Source organism: Bombina bombina, chromosome 5 (genome assembly GCF_027579735.1).
Source record: "Bombina bombina isolate aBomBom1 chromosome 5, aBomBom1.pri, whole genome shotgun sequence".
NCBI lineage: Eukaryota > Metazoa > Chordata > Amphibia > Anura > Bombinatoridae > Bombina > Bombina bombina.
Genome location: NC_069503.1, coordinates 847,280,794 through 847,297,998, shown reverse-complemented (window position 1 = coordinate 847,297,998; position 17,205 = coordinate 847,280,794). Strand labels below are relative to the sequence as shown.

Genomic DNA, 17,205 nt, shown 5'->3' with positions numbered 1-17,205 from the left:
AATCCATACATTTTCCTTAAAGGGACATGAGAGTCAAAATTAAACTTTATTGTTTAAGATAGAGCTTGATATTCTAAAAGTGTTTTCAATCCTATTATAGGCTCAGAAGTAGCAATGTATTACTGGGAGCTAGCTGATTGGTGGTTACACACATGCCTCAGATGTGTTAAGCTAACTCTCAGTAGTACATTCCTGCTCTGCAGCAGACTTTAAAATATATGTATTTAACCCAATTACATGCAAGCAATAGAACAATAATACAATGTTCTGACACATTAGAGCATTTTCTTTTTGTACTTTTATGTCCTTTTAAACTGTGAGCCACTTTTTACAGGGGATTACACAGAGGGGTCAGATATGGTGCAGATTATTGCAAGGCACTATAGGACACCTAGAGTTGTGGAACCAGTCTCAATTGAGACTTTTGAGACCCCTGTATTTACTCCACTGGACAATGGATATATTAGGAAAGAAGTGCAACTCAAAATAGCTTTGCAAATAAAGATATTTTAATTTCTGTTCTAATAAATCCGAATGTTAGAAACTAAGGAAAACTTTGTAATTCATTTGCACAATGAATAACTCATTCTGAATATATACACCAAAGAAAGATGCACTCACAGGACTTGTGTTATCAATGTGTCCCAAAGATTTATTGACGTTTCGAGGATTAAATGCAATACAAGACATGTAATCTACAGAGCGGTGTTTGACACATTTCTTTATTCTGATGAAGGGGATGGTTTAATCCTCGAAACGTCAATAAATCTTTGACACATTGATAACACAAATCCTGTGAGTGCATCTTTCTTTGGTTTGTATACTTTGCATATTTGCACCCAGGCAGCTGACCCTGGAGGGTGGATTCACTTTTTGTAATATATATATATATATATATATATATATATATATATATATATATATATATATATATATATATATATATATATATATATATATATATATACACACACATATATATACATACACACACACATACATATATATATACATACACACACACACTGCATAATGAATATTTCCCTTGATATTTGTTTTGCAATTCCAATATTTCTAGTAGTATGAATATTATTGTTATTCAAATCCTGTAAATGTATAATTTGAATGTTGTATGCTAAAATTTGAATATTCAATGTAAAATATTCATACATAAAATTTTATTATTACATTTTGAATATTGATTCCAATAGACTTACAATGAAGTATATGAGAATCAGTAATCAAAGGTCAATATTACAATATTTAATTTTTTTTTTTAAATAGGACAATTAACATTTTATGACAAAAAAACAAAATGTCAAACAAAGATTTGACATTTAGTTTGATTAATTCAAAACAATGTGGCTTCCATGTGCAGGATTCACCCATTCCCTGTTGCTGCTTGGTGGTCTATATAGGCTTCCTCATGTTTCAATGTGAGCTTGTTAAAAAATTACTTGATGAATAATTGTACTCAATCTATAAAGTTGTTTTGCTAAGTGCTGAAAAACTTTATAAAGACTAAAGAGACATTCTAGTGGAAAAACTAATATACTCTATTTTGTTATAGAATTTAGTTTTTAAACAAACCCTTTTTACTATGATTTAAGCTTTTTTTCCCCCCCAGAAAGGTTAAACATGCAGCCAATATAAAACTCCTGAAGCCTCATTCTGCTACAGATGAGGATACAGCCATTCATTGGAGCATATTCATGTATGCCTGCTCCTGATTGGCTCACCAGCTGGATCCTAATATGGAGCACCACAGAAGCACAGCCCCTGTGCAGAAGCAAATAAATAGTAAAATAAAGAAATTTGTTTAAAAATAAAGCTAACGCTTTTAATTTTACAGTAGTATATATCTTTACATATTGTACTTGTCTTTAGTTTGTTCTGGGGCAATAGCCAGTGGGATCTACATACTCCTGAGTAAATTAACATTAATGCTAAATGCATGTTCTGAAAGTTACATACCATACGAACAACAGAGTGAGATAGCTACCACACACACAAAGTACAGTGGTACAAAAAACTAAAGTACATACCACACATACAATGTACAAAACTAGGAACGTGGTTTGTGTCACACCTAGACACATAGTATGGTGGTGCTTAACACATTTATGGCCCGCTGAGCAGAACTGATGCTTAGTTTCATGTGCAGAGATGTAATCTGCTGGTCTGTGAAGAATCTGAGGATAATAACAGCTATCACACAGTCTTTCAAGCCCAAAATATTCTTAAATAAGGTTTCTTATCTTTTCTTTTTTTTTTTTTCTTTCCAAGGTCTAAAAAAAGGAACTGAAATCAGTGTCAGCCCAACTATGCTGCTGCTGTATAGAATGTCCCATATCTCTGGCACAGGTGGCTTTCAGAGGAGATTCACCCGTTTCACCCACGCTCAGTCATTTTGTTCCTCTGCTTCATATTAAAGTGCAGGAACCGATGTGGGATAGAGAAGTCACAGCTCACTGTTGTCATTGCGGAACCACTTCTCTAAGTGATGCTAAAGCTGCGTGGATCCGTACGTGCAATCTGTTCTCAAAGTCATATCCTGTATATTCCTCCTAAAACCAAAGGGAAAGGGAGAAAGGCACAAGGTAAAACGTAATGATAGTTTAATAGGATACACTGAGATAAAAACACAGAGAGCCAGGAGATATTTCAAGATTAAATAAACAGTGAATATTTTATTTTGTGCAATGTATTATAAATATTGCAAATATAGTGGAACTCTCCACTTAATACTGAATGTAGGCTACAACATCTCCCCATTTACTTGTTTAAGATACCAAAGCAAAGTTTCAGGAGTGCTCTCTGCTGTGTTTGATGGATGCCTCTGACTGGCTGTACCACTTACAGTTGAGAGGAGGCAGCATAGACCTGAGGTAAATAGGCAAACAAAATATTGGAAAATGTTTTACTGTCCCTTTAAGAACAATTATGCTCTAGTAATAATACTATTAACAATTTGGGATCTTCTCATCACCAGTCCTAGTTCTATGATCATCTGAGCTTTTGGCTGTGACAACCTAAGAGATGAGCTTCTATGATTACGGTCAACAGACTGGAACGTGTCAGATTGTTGGCTAAAACCATTTGTACCCATGGAAAAGACTAGATTTTTTAATATGAATACATATTTTCTATAAAGTGTTTTTTTACCCAAATTACAAGTGACTGCTTATTTTTTTCAGTACCCTAAGATATCTAGTCAATCTCGACAATAAATACGTATTTAACGACAAGCAACTGAACTTACATGTAAATATTATTTGAAATATTTTTTATATCAACTGATCTGCAATGACCGGTAAAATTTTTGTTATCAGTGCCTTTCAAATTTATATAGAGACATTTTTGCAATATGTTTGAGCGGCGTCACCTTCTGCACATTTTACGAGCAAGAGTCAGGTGCATGTGTCAAGCGAATGCTCAACTGCTCATGTGCACAAAAATCTTTCAAAGGAGGAAATATATTAAAATTATTTTTAAAAATCACCTTTCATGTATCTTAAATATTTGCTATTTTTTATTCAATCCTAGTTTGAATTTCCTAATATTTACTATAATTAGCATCATGTGAAAAATAATTATTTTCTCAGTCTCACAAAGCAATTATACAAGTGAAGTTTACCTTAGCCTGGAAAAGCAAAGCTTTGCCTTTTGCAACAGTCTGCAAAAGAAAGAGACATACAATTAGTAAGATACTTTATTGCTGTGATACTTTATTTAAAGGGATATAATAGTAAAAAAAACTTATTATGTAAGAACTTACCTGATAAGTTTCTTTCATAGTGGCAAGAGTCCATGAGCTAGTGACGTATGGGATATACATTCCTACCAGGAGGGGGCAAAGTTTCCCAAACCTCAAAATGCCTATAAATACACCTTCCACCTCACTCATACCTCAGTTTAACGTTTAGCCAAGAAGTGAGGTGTAAAAAAGGAGTAAAAAGCATACAAAAAGAGGAACTGGAAAAAATAATGCGCTTTATACAAAAAAATTATAACCCTAAAAAAAGGGGTGGGTCTCATGGACTCTTGCCACTATGAAATAAATGAATTTATCAGGTAAGTTCTTACATAAATTATGTTTTCTTTCATGTAAGTGGCAAGGGTCCATGAGCTAGTGACGTATGGGATACAATACCCAAGATGTGGAAGTCCACGAGTCACTAGAGAGGGAGGGATAAAATAAAAACAGCTATTTCCGCTGAGAAGTTTTTTTGTTTTAAATTTCAAAAAAACTCAAAAACAAAGGCATTAGAATCAAACAGAGACAACTGCCTGAAGAACCTTTCTACCAAAGACTGCTTCCAAAGAATCAACACATAAAAATGGTAAAATTTAGTAAACTTATGCAAAGAAGACCAAGTTGGTGCTTTGCAAATTTGATCAACTGAAGCTTCATTCTTAAGAGCCCAAGAAGTGGCAACTGATCTAGTAGAATGAGCTGTAATCCTCTGAGGCGGAGACTGCCCCGCCTCCAAATAAGCTTTGTGAATCAAAAGTCTCAACCAAGAAGCCAGAGAAATAGCAGAAGCTTTCTGACCTTTCCTGGAAAAAATAACAAAAAGACTAGAAGTCTTTCTGAAATCCTTAGTGGCCTCAACATAATATTTCAAAGCTCTTACCACATCCAAAGAATGTAAAGAGCTTTCAAGAGAATTCTTAGGATTAGGACATAAAGAAGGAACAACAAGTTCCCTATTAGTGTTGTTAGAATTCACAACTTTAGGCAAAAATTTAAATGAAGTCCGCAAAACAGCTTTATCTTGATGGAATATCAAATAAGGAGAGAGCAGACAGTTCAGAAACTCTTCTAGCAGAAGAGATAACCAAAAGAAATAATACTTTCCAAGAAAGCAATTTAATGTCCATAGAATGCATAGGTTCAAAAGGAGGAGCCTGTAAAGTCTTCAAAACCAAATTGAGACTCCAAGGAGGAGAAATTGATTTAATAACAGGTTTGATATGAATCAAAGCCTGAAAAAAACAGTGAATGTCAGGAAGTTTAGCAATCTTTCTATGAAATAAAACAGAAAGAGCAGAAATTTGTCCTTTCAAAGTATTTGCAAACAAACCCTTATCCAAACCATCCATATCAGAAACACATAAGATTGTTCCATTATGATCTTGAAGATCACCCTTGGAAGAAGAACAAGAGGCGGAAAAATGTAAGCAGGTTGGTAAAACCAAGGAACTGCTAGAGCATCCACTATCTCCGCCTGAGGATCCTTGGATCTGGAAAGGCATCTTGGAAGCTTCTTGTTCAGACGCAAGGCCATCAGATATTTTTCTGGAGGACCCCACATCTGTACCAATTGAAAACACATCTGGATGGAGAGACCACTCTCCAGATGTAAAGTCTTACAACTGAGATAATCTGCTTCCTAATTGTCTACTCCTGGGATATGAATCGCAGAAATTTGACAAGAGTTGGATTCCGCCCAAGAAAGTATCAGAGATACTTCTTTCATTGATAAAGGACTGCGAGTCCCCCCTTGATGATTGACATATGGCACTGTAGTGACATTGTTTGAAATGGAATATAAAGTTCTCTCTTCAATAGAGGCCAAGCCTGAAGAGCTCTGAAAATAGCATGGAGCTCTAAAATATTGATTGGTAACCTCCCCTCCTGAGGTTCCCAAACCTCTTGTGCTGTCAGAGACCCCCAGAGAGCTCCCCAACCAGAAAGACTTGCATCTGTTGTGATCACAGTCCAGGAAGGAGGAACAAAGGAGGCCCCTTGAACAATAAGGTGATGATTTAACCACAAAGTCAAAGAGAGTGTTGAATGTTGGGATTTAAGTATATCAACTGTAATATCTGAGTATAATCCCTGCATGATTGGTGCAACATGCAAACTGTAGAGGTCTCATATGAAAACGAGCAAAGGGAATCACGTCTGATGCCGCAGTCATGAGACCTAAAACTTACATGCACATAGTCACTGAAGGGAATGATAGAGACTGAAGGTTTAGACAAACTAAAACTAACTTCATTCGTCTCTTGTCTGTTAGAGAAAGAGTCATGGACGCTGAATCTATCTGGAAACCTAAAAAGGTGACCCTTGTCTGAGGAATCAAGAAACTCTTTTGTGTGAGATTCTGCTAAATGAAAAGATTGAGCTAGTACCAAAATATCGTCCAAATAAGGAAACACTGCAATACCCTGCTCTCTGATTACAGATAGAAGGGCTCAGAGAACCTTAGAAAAGATTCTCAGAGCTGTCGCTAAGCCAAACGGAAGAGTGACAAATTGGTAATGCTCATCTAGAAAGGAGAATCTCAGAAACCGATAGTGGTCTGGATGAATCGGAATGTGAAGATAAGCATCCTGTAAGTCTATTGTTGACATGAAATGACCTTGCTGAACAAAAAGCAGAATAGTCCTTATAGTCACCATCTTGAAAGATGGAACTCTTACAGAACGATTTAGAGTTTTCGGATCCAGAATTGGTCTGAACAAATCTTCCTTCTTTGGGACAATGAACAGATTTGAATAAAAACACAAACCCTGTTCCTGTTGAGTAACTGGAACAATTACCCCTGAAAGCTCTAGATCTGAAACACACTTCAGAAAAGCCTGAACCTTCACAGGGTTTGTTGGAACATGGGAAAGAATCTTCCCCTGAGAGGTCTTATTCTGAAACCTATTAGATACCCCCGAGAAACAATATCCTGAATCCACTGATTTTGGACAGAATCTGCCCAAATGTATTGAAACAATTTCAATCTGCCCCCAACCAGTTGAACTGATTTGAGGGCCGCACCTTCATGCAGTCTAAGGGGCTGTATTTGGTTTCTTATAAGGCTTGGATTTATTCCAATTCATGGATGGTCTCCAATTGTAACCAGAGGCCTTAGGGGAAGGAGTGGTTTTCTGTTCTTTATTCTGACAAAAGGAACGAAAATGGGAGCTTTAAATTTACCCTTAGATTTCTTATCTCGGGGCAGAAAAACTCCCTTACCCCCAGTGATAGTGGAGATAATAGAATCCAATTGAGAACCAAATAAATTATTACCTTGAAAATATAGAGATAGTAATCTAGATTTAGACACCATATCAGCATTTCATGATTTAAGCCATAGAGCTCTTCTAGATAGAATGGCTAACAACATAGATTTGATATTAATTTTAACAATATCAAATATAGCATCACAAATGAAATTATTTATTTATTAATTTATTTATTTATAAAATATTGGATTTGCATGTTGAAGTAAAAGAACAATGCTAGACAAATCAGGATCTGATAACTGCTGTGCTAGACTGTCTAGCCAAAAGTTGAAGCAGCAGCAACAACAGCTATAGAAATAGCAGGTCTAAGAATATAGCCAGTATGAATCTTATCTTAGGAAGGCATATTTATAATCTTCATATCTAAGGGATCCTTAAAAGAAGTACTATCTTCCATAGGAATAGTAGTACATTTGGCAAGAGTAGAAATAGCGCCATCAACCTTAGGAACTTTCTCCCAAAGTTCTAAATTGGACACAGGTAAAGGATACAATTTTTTAAACCTAGAAGAAGGATTTAAAAAAGTGCCAGGCTTAGACCATTCCTTAGTAACCATATTAGAGATAGCATCTGGAATAGGAAAAACTTCAGGAGTAATCTCAGAAGTCTTAAAAACAGAATTCAAACGTTTGCTATTCTTGTTATCAAGAGGACTAGATTTCTCAATACCAAAAGTAAACAATGCTTCCTTTAACAAAGAACGAATATATTCAATCTTAAATAGAAAGGTTGATTTATCAATTTCAGTGTCTGAAGTAGGATCCTCTGAGCCAGAGGAATCCTCATCAGCAGAAAATACTTTGGTATGCTGTTGATCAATACAAATCTCATCAGATTTATGAGAAGGAGAGACCTTTTACGTTTATTTGAAGGTGGAATAGCAGTCATAGCCTTCTCTATGGCTGCAGCAATATAATCTTTTATATCTACAGGAATATCATGTACATTAGACTGTGAAGGTTTAACAGTAGATGTATTTGTACTTATAGAAACATTATCAGCATGAAAAATTTCTCATAACAAGTGCCACATATTTGAGCTGAAGAAGGAAGATCAGCCAATTTACAACATACACACTTAGCTTTGGTAGATTTGTTTTCAGGCAACTTGGTTCTTACAGTAACATCAGAGGCAGAATCAGTTTGAGACATCTAGCAAAATATAACAAAAAAGAAAAAAAATAACATTTAAACAAAATATTCAATTTCCTCAAAATAGTTTCAGGAATGGGAAAAAATGCTTATGAAAAAATATTAATGCAAAACAAAAACAAACATCATAGCCCTCTGTAACAAATGAAAGCAAAGAACAAAAGAGGGAGAGACTTAAAATAATACATTTTTTTGGCACCAAAAATTACGCTAACAAAGATGAGGCAAATGCAGAGAAAAAAACTTTTGGCACCAAAGTTAAAGGGCCATAATACCCAAATGTTTAAACACTTGAAAGTGATGCAGCATAGCTGTAAAAAGCTGACTAGAAAATATCTCCTGAACATCTCTATGTAAAAAAGAAAGATATTTTACCTCAAAAGTTGCTCAGTAGCCACCTCCCATTGTAAAGGATTTCTAAGCAGCATTTTAGTGTGTCTGTCCTGGGACATCTTAGGGGATGAGCATCGTGAACTCTCATATTATTTCACCAATCAGGTAAAGGAAGTTTACTATGAAATCTCATGAGAGATAAGTCAAATCTCCTGAGATCACAGTAAGAGTTCATGACCTCAGCACTGTTGATGCTGATTGGCTGCTGTTCATTTCTTCATTTTTTTTTTTTTTTACCTGCAGCTGGGAGCAGGTGAAGTATAACTTTTTACACAGAACTTACTCTGCTGAGCTGAGGAGATTGTGAGGTAAAATATCTTCCTTTTTTACATAGAGATGCTCAGGTGATATTTTCCTGTCAGCTTTTTACAGTTATACTGCACCAGTTTCAAGTGATTTAGCATATGAGTATTATGTCCCTTTAACAGGAAATTACACAATTCGCGTCATAACAGGCATGCCAAAAAAATCATGTCAGCAAAGACGCAAGAAATGACGTGACTCGCGTCACAACAAACGCAAACCCTGCGCCAAAAATATTCGCGTCAAGAATAACGCAATAAATAGAAGCATTTTGCGTCATCGCAAGCCTAATTTGCCCGTGAAAAAAAACAGACCAACGTTACAACTAGCTGGAACCCCAGGTAAGAAAAAATTACTAAAATTTCTTCCAAAACGTAATTTTCCATGCTGAAACTGTTAGACTGCAAAGGGAAATAAACATAGACCTGACTCATGGCAAATATATGCAATATATATGAAAACTTTAAAATATAAAGTGCCAAACATAGCTGAGAGTGTCTTAAAAAAAGATATATACTTACCTGAAGACACCCATCCAAATATAGCAGACAGCCAAACCAGTACTGAAACATATCAGCAGAGGTAAAGGTAGAAGAGTATATTGTCAATCTGTAAAGGGAGGTGGCAGATGAATCCCCACGACCGCATTTACAGAGAGCCTTAGAATAGATTTCCCATAGGTGAAAACATTGCATCATCAGACAATACTCCCTTCACATCCCTCAGACAATCACTGTACTTTGAGAGGAATTGGGCTTCAAAATGCTTAGAAGCGCCTTTCACAGAAGAAATCAAGCACGATTTGCTTTACCATCCTCCAACGAAGGCAAAGTTTGTAAAACTGAGGTATGAGTGAGGTGGGGGGTGAACTTATAGGCATTTTGAGGTTTGGGAAACTCTGCCCCCCTCCTGGTAGGAATGAATATCCCATACGTCACTAGCACATGGACTCTTACCACTTACATGAAAGAAAATGACATGCTCTAATTTGTTAGCAAATGTAATTTTAAGACTATTGACCTTACACTACTGTGTGTTTAACCCCTGTAAAAGGAGTCACTGGTAGAAGAACTTCTTGGGACCCGCAGAACACTGCTGGAGCGGCACTTCTACCATGTGTTTAACTCCTTTACGAGGGCTTAACACACAGTAGTACAGAGTCAATAATCTAAAGAATTAGAGCATGTCATTTATAAACTATTATGGTCCTTTAATAATCTATACTTTTGGCAGTGTAAACTATGGAATCATGAATTATAAAGCTTAACACAGTGTGGCTTTAGGAATAAAAAATCCCCATAAATTCTTATGACTTCCCTCCTTTTCCTATATATACTCTCTCCTTCCTGTACTTCTTTTATCAAAATTGTTGTTCTCTTGGTATCCTTTGTTGAAAACCGCAAAACACCAGGGGCAGCCATATGGTTCTCAAATTATGTGCACCCTCTTCCCTGCCGAGTCTACTTAGGTATACTTTTCAACAAAAAATACCAAGAGTGAATTACATAATATAAGTTTACTGGAAATGTGTTTAAGACTGCATGTTGTATCTGAATCATGAAAGTTTTGACTTCCATGTCCTTTTAACTTAAAACTTGGAGCAAGTAATCCTACTAACCAGCATTAAAACTAGGGAACGTGCAATAATCTGGATCTGGATCAAATCTATAGTTATGATTTAACCAGGTTTCTACTGCTTATTGCTGCTTTTCTTATTTAAAGGGACTTTAAAGTGCAAAAATTACATTTCATTTTAGCATTACTAACCCTGCAAGTCCATGTGTTTAGAACCCACAAATGGTGTAAACACATAGTAAAAGTGCTGGTGGGGAATCTCAGAGGTCTGCTGCTTATCTGCATGGGAGGAGCAGTTCTCTGTAGCTACCGAGTGGTACTTTAACGTGCAGGGTCAATAATGCTAAAATGATATGCTTTTACAATTCAAAGCGTGTAATTTTTGCACTACAGTGTTCATTAAAATGGCCCTTTCCTCATGTATCTCTCAAACAGGTCCTTTTCTGTCTCATTTGCTGGTGACTCCTCCTCTTGATTGCCTCTGTCTGTTGGAGAATCTCAAGTCTCTGTCCTGGGTCCTCTACTCTTCTCTAATTATACTTCTTCTGGGTAAACTTAACAGCTATGGCTTCAGTTATCACCTCTATGCTGATGATACTCAGATCTACCTCTCCACCCCCCGCTCTCTCTCCCTCTGTCCTTTCTCATGTCAAAGTCTGCTTATCTGGCATTTCTTCCTGGATGGCCTCTGACCACCTCAAGGTTAACATGTCCAACACCGAGCACCTTCTAATTCCCCTTCCCCTCTCTAGCTCCATTTCAGTTCTGACTTTTCTATCACTGTTGTTGGCACTACTATCTCCCCATCACCCCTAGTCCGCAGCCTTGAATTTACACTTGACTCCAATCTGTCCTTCATTCCTCACATCCAAATTCTCTTTTAATCCAGCCGCAACCACCTACGCAATATCTCCAAAATGTGTCTGTTTCTGAGCGCCGACACCGCTAAGCAACTAATCTCCTAGGTAATTTCCTGACTTGACTACTGTAATAACCTACTAACTAGCCTACCCCTCTCCAACCTCTCCCCTTCAATCCATCCTAAGTGCCTCTGCTAGGCTAATCCACCTTTTCCGCTGCACTGTATCTGCTGCTCCTCTCCGAGTCCCTTCACGGGGTCTCCATTCACAGCAGAATTAAATTTACAATTCTCACTCTGACCTACAAAGCCCTTACCAACTCTGCACCCCACTACCTGTCCTCAATAATCAACAAATATACCCCAGCCTGCCGCCTAAGATCCAACAATGACCTGCTCCTTCCATCTTCTACTATCACCTCCTGCCATGCTAGACTGCAGGACTTCTCTCATGCGACACCAACCCACTTGAATGCACTTCCTCTAGCTGTCAGACTTTCCCCTAATCTGTCCTCTTTTAAACGCTCCCTAAAGACATTTTGTTCAAGGAATCTACCACCCAAGTCAGTAACTAATGAATTCCACCTACCTAATAATTGCCTTCATCTAACTATGTACTAACATCATTCTCACCCTCGCAGTCCTCACCTCCTGTTTCTTACCCTTCTAGATTGTAAATTCCAACAGGAATAGGGCCCTCAATTCTTCCTGTATTTGTTAGATACATTTTGTCCTGTCTCTTAAGAATATTGTATCATCATTGTACTTTTATCTTTTGTACCCATGGACAGCACTGGAGAGTTTGTTGTCAATTAATAAATAAAGTATAATAATAATAATGTAATGCAATCTTGTCTTGCAAGTTTAAGGCAGTTTATTTTTTTCAGAATTGAAGTGCTAGAACAGCCTCTGAGGTGAATGTAAAATGTGTGATCATTATAATCCAAAGATATACTTCATAGTATGCAGACGTACCTCAGGATTCTCCAACCAAATGCAGCCAAGCTCATAGCAAGCATATGGCTGGATATAAAGATTTTGCTGACGTCCCAATTCATCTTTAATTGCACGTTGTAAAAACTAAAGAAAAAGATATTCAGATTTCAGATAAATGGTTCTTCATAATAAAGATTCTTAGTCTTGTAAATGTAGGTAGATTTGGTTGTTCACAACAACAATGGAACATATAAGAAAAGACAGCAGTCACAGTACACCATTCCAAAAGAAACTCAGGGCCAGATTACAAGTGGAGCACAATTTAGTCAGAGCTGGAAGTAAAGATTTAGGCCTAGATTACAAGTGCCTGTTTGCAGGCGCGCAATAAATAACCAGCCATAACAAGTGGCTGGGTATTGCTACCGCAAGCTGTTATAGTTAATTTTATAAACGTCCACCAAATGCCCCCAAAATCAAGTGTAATATACTTTATTAAAAAATAAAGATAGTAGCAGCTTTATTTTTTTAATAAAGTAACTTAACTTAGCAGTTTTTGGGGCTAAAGTTGACGGCTGTAGGGTGCACTAAAAAGCGCCTTTACATTACAGTCTATAGGGACTGTGTGTTCCCTGTAAATATATATTTATGTGTTAATATGTGTATATTTACATATAAACACATAAATATATATGTATATAAGCATATACATATATATTTACAATTTGTTGCCATCGCTGCGTAACTTACCCCTGCTGCGTAACTTACCCCCAATTTAAAATAGAAGCATTTTGCAACATAATTCCATTAGCTGAAATGTTTCTTGTAAGAGTTAGTACTGTTTATCTGTAGCATACACACATATGCTGTCAGGGCCCGTGCACCAGTATTCAGATACCACATGTGCATAGCTTCTAAAGAAATAATCTGTGTCATATAAGCCACTGCAGATTCTCTGAGAAACTGTGGTTTTTGAATAATGGTTCAAAGGCCTTCACTGGGTATGTGCATATTTCACTGAAAAACAGTAATGACTTTTACTAGAAGCATTTTTGCTAAAGAAAGTATGATGCAAAAATGCTTATATTTAAAACTGAAATGCTCCCATTTTTTACTTTTCTATCCCTTTAAAGTCAAGTCATGCAAACACAATGCCCACGTGCCACTGCAGACGATGACTGGATCATACATACATATCCTTGCACATATGAAGCAGCACAAGAAGTATTTAAAAATAAAATGCTAAGGAAATGGACCATCCTATTTGTACACTGGAATCTCCCCTTTAGCACAATATTATACATAGTTTATTTCTTCTTTCTATCATTCCTATCAAATGTTATAAAAACAGAATTTATGCTTACCTGATAAATTACTTTCTCTTGCGGTGTATCCAGTCCACGGCTTCATCCTTTACTTGTGGGATATTCTCATTCCCTACAGCAAGTAGCAAAGAGAGCACACAGCAAAGCTGTCCATATAGCTCCCCCTCTAGCTCCACCCCCCAGTCATTCGACCAAAGGTTAGGAAGAAAAAGGAGAAACCATAGGGTGCAGTGGTGACTGTAGTTTAAACAAAAAATGTTTTACCTGACTTAAATGCCAGGGCGGGCCGTGGACTGGATACACCGCAAGAGAAAGTAATTTATCAGGTAAGCATAAATTCTGTTTTCTCTTGCAAGTTGTATCCAGTCCACGGCTTCATCCTTTACTTGTGGGATACCAATACCAAAGCTTTAGGACACGGATGAAGGGAGGGAACAAGTCAGGTACCTTAAACGGAAGGCACCACTGCTTGCAAAACCTTTCTCCCAAAAATAGCCGCCGAAGAAGCAAAAGTATCGAATTTGTAAAATTTGGCAAAAGTATGCAGTGAAGACCAAGTCGCTGCCTTACAAATCTGTTCAACAGAAGCCTCATTTTTGAAAGCCCATGTGGAAGCCACTGCTCTGGTAGAATGAGCAGTAATTCTTTCAGGAGGCTGCTGGCCAGTAGTCTCATAGGCCAAACGGATGATGCTTTTCAGCCAAAAGGAAAGAGAGGTAGCAGTCACTTTCTGACCTTTCCTCTTACCAGAATAGATAACAAACAAGGAAGATGTTTGTTTGTCTGAAATCCTTAGTTGCTTGTAAATAGAACTTTAAAGCACAAACTACATCAAGATTGTGTAATAGACGTTCCTTCTTCGAAGATGGATTAGGACACAGAGAAGGAACAACTATTTCCTGGTTAATATTCTTGTTAGAAACAACTTTAGGAAGAAAACCAGGCTTGGTACGCAAAACTACCTTATCTGCGTGGAACACCAGGTAAGGTGAATCACAATGTAAGGCAGATAATTCTGAAACTCTTCGAGCAGAAGAGATAGCTATCAAAAACAAAACTTTCCAAGATAACAACTTAATGTCTATGGAATGTAAAGGTTCAAACGGAACCCCTTGAAGAACTCAAAGAACTAGATTCAAACTCCATGGCGGAGCCACAGGTTTATAGACACGCTTGATTCTGACTAAAGCCTGAGCAAACCCTTGAACGTCTAGTACCTCTGCCAGACGCTTGTGTAACAGGATAGACAAAGCAGATATTTGTCATTTTAAGGAACTAGCTGACAATCCTTTCTCCAGTCCTTCTTGGAGAAAGGACAATATCCTGGGAATCCTAATCTTACTCCATGAGTAACCCTTGGATTCATAGAAATGGAGTTCAGAACAGCGCCTAGATCTGTTTACCTGCTGCACTATAAAGGACCCCCTAATAGGTCCTGGGGAGTTTAACAGTACAAAGAATTATAGGAGCGCCAATAAAGGCTAAAGTAAACTACAGGTACCTTAATATATAGATTACATAAAATGATGTCACCAATTAGATGAATCCAAGAAGTTTAAAAACAATATTCCCAATTTGGATAAGTCGATAAAGTTCAAAAAAAATATAACAAATGAATGAGTAAAATATATCCTTTTTAATAACACACACTAGTTTTAAAGTATAAAATCACAGTTTAATAATACGACCTGATCAGATAACTTCACTGATCACTAATTTATTTATAACATAAAGGTCACTTATAGCATAAGAAAACCACTATTCCGGTTTTTTAGAGCGACTCGGTATGAGTCTAAAAAGTGCATCAAGATAATGATTGGAATGAAACAATATAAATGATGATTGGGATAAAATAATATCAATGCTTAGGTGGGTGTGCAATAGACACGCAAATTAGTGAGAAAAAAGAAAACAGATATATTCACTTGTGAAAAAAATGTGTACCAAGAAATGTGCGTACAAAAAAACCCAAAAAATATATATATAAAAAATATATATATAAAAAAATATATATATATAACAAAAAAAATATATATATAATACGATCTAATACCGGTATGATCTGTGAATAAAATCAACATAAAAATGTGAATTACATAAGTGTCTAAAAGACCAGGTAGATAACCAGAGCTGTCCTTAGCTATTATATCTAAGAACCAGGTTTGGTTATATTAGAAGCTATTGGTATCCTAAACAAATTTCTGATTACTGTAACTATCAAAAGCTATTAGTTTCCTAAACCAATTTCTAAATGTTAAAAATATACAATACAATATATGCCAGCATCTAGGAATATAAAACAAAATTATGACAATATTAAAACCCAATTTAGTGGGAGAACAACAAATTATAAAAAATCAAAGTCCATGGTCCAATGAATAACTAATCCAAATAACAGTCGGATGATGAGGATAATTCTTGGGTCCAAAGGTCTCCGGAAACCTGTTGAAAAAATATATAAAGTGCACTAAACAAAGGGCTTAAAGGGACTGAGTCTAACAGGTAATGGACTCACCCTATGAGCTGATCCTGGTGATATATGAGCCTCACAAATCTCTCCAATGTCAACGCGTTTCGGCCCTGTGATGGGGCCTTTTTCAAGACAATAGTGAGGCTCAATTGAAACTGACCTTAAATAATGTTAAAATCTAAAATTGGCGCCAAAAAATTGCGCCAAAAATTCGCGCTCGCGAAACCGGATGTAGCCGCGACCGGAAGTGACGTATTAGTCACATGGTTTGGTCGGAAGTGGCTGCAGCCGGAAGTGACATATGTTTCTTACCGGTATTACCTCCGGCTCCATCTTTGAAATGGGCATATGCTAGCAAATGTGGGCAATTTATCCAATAATAATATCTATTATTATTATGTTAAAAAAAAAAAAAAAAAAAATTCCTACTGTGTAGATTTTTGTCGCCGACCCCTTATTTAAGAGGTAGTTTATAGGCTAGTGGTTATATTAATGAGTTAGTAGAAAAATGTCGTTAAAAGGTTATAAAAATACTATAGATGTGTTATAAAAAATTGTTATAAAAAATGTTATATAGATATTACCAAACATTCTATGGTGAAAAAAACGAATTTGTAATACACAATTTTGATTTTAGGCTCATATACTACCAGGATTCACAGAAGTTACATAGTTAAAATCACATAATACATATTTAAAAAATTACGACTGTACAAATATATTCAATATATTTTTATTAGTAAACGAGTAGGGAAACCATTACTGTTAAAACAGACGAGTTTGGGGTGGAGAAAAAAAGCAAAAAATATACATATATTATATCTATGCATTTTGTTCTCATAACTACAAATATTTATATACAAGGACATTATGGCATTAGTTGATAGAAGGATCCAAATGAGGTCTTGGATCACTCGTTATAATTACTGCAATTACTAACATCCTGGGAAGGACCCTAAAGGGACTAGCATATCAACTCAATGATGGATATTGTTTCTAGGTAGTCAATAATGCTATTATTCACATTGTTAAGAGTTAACTTATATAACGCATCTTTGGGGGTCTTTGCTCTGGAAACCAACAATACATAACCTATAACGGGGTGTATAGGTGAAGATAGTTGTGGGAAGTGGAAACAAGTGCTACCTTTGGGGTAACAATGGGGGTGGT

General features: G+C 36.4%; 1 protein-coding gene across 2 annotated transcripts in view; it reads right to left on the bottom strand.

The window, feature by feature from the left end:
• Positions 1-1,814: 1,814 nt before the first annotated feature.
• The window catches only part of TTC39C (tetratricopeptide repeat domain 39C), a 317,517-nt gene continuing 302,126 nt past the window's right edge, over positions 1,815-17,205 (bottom strand). For both annotated transcript variants that reach the window (XM_053714981.1, XM_053714982.1), the window contains 3 exons: positions 12,283-12,387; positions 3,638-3,676; positions 1,815-2,567 (listed from right to left, as the gene is read on the bottom strand). In XM_053714981.1, coding sequence (XP_053570956.1) covers positions 2,478-2,567; positions 3,638-3,676; positions 12,283-12,387 — 234 coding nt within the window. In that variant the 3' untranslated portion in view covers positions 1,815-2,477. The remainder of the gene's footprint in view (positions 2,568-3,637; positions 3,677-12,282; positions 12,388-17,205) is intronic.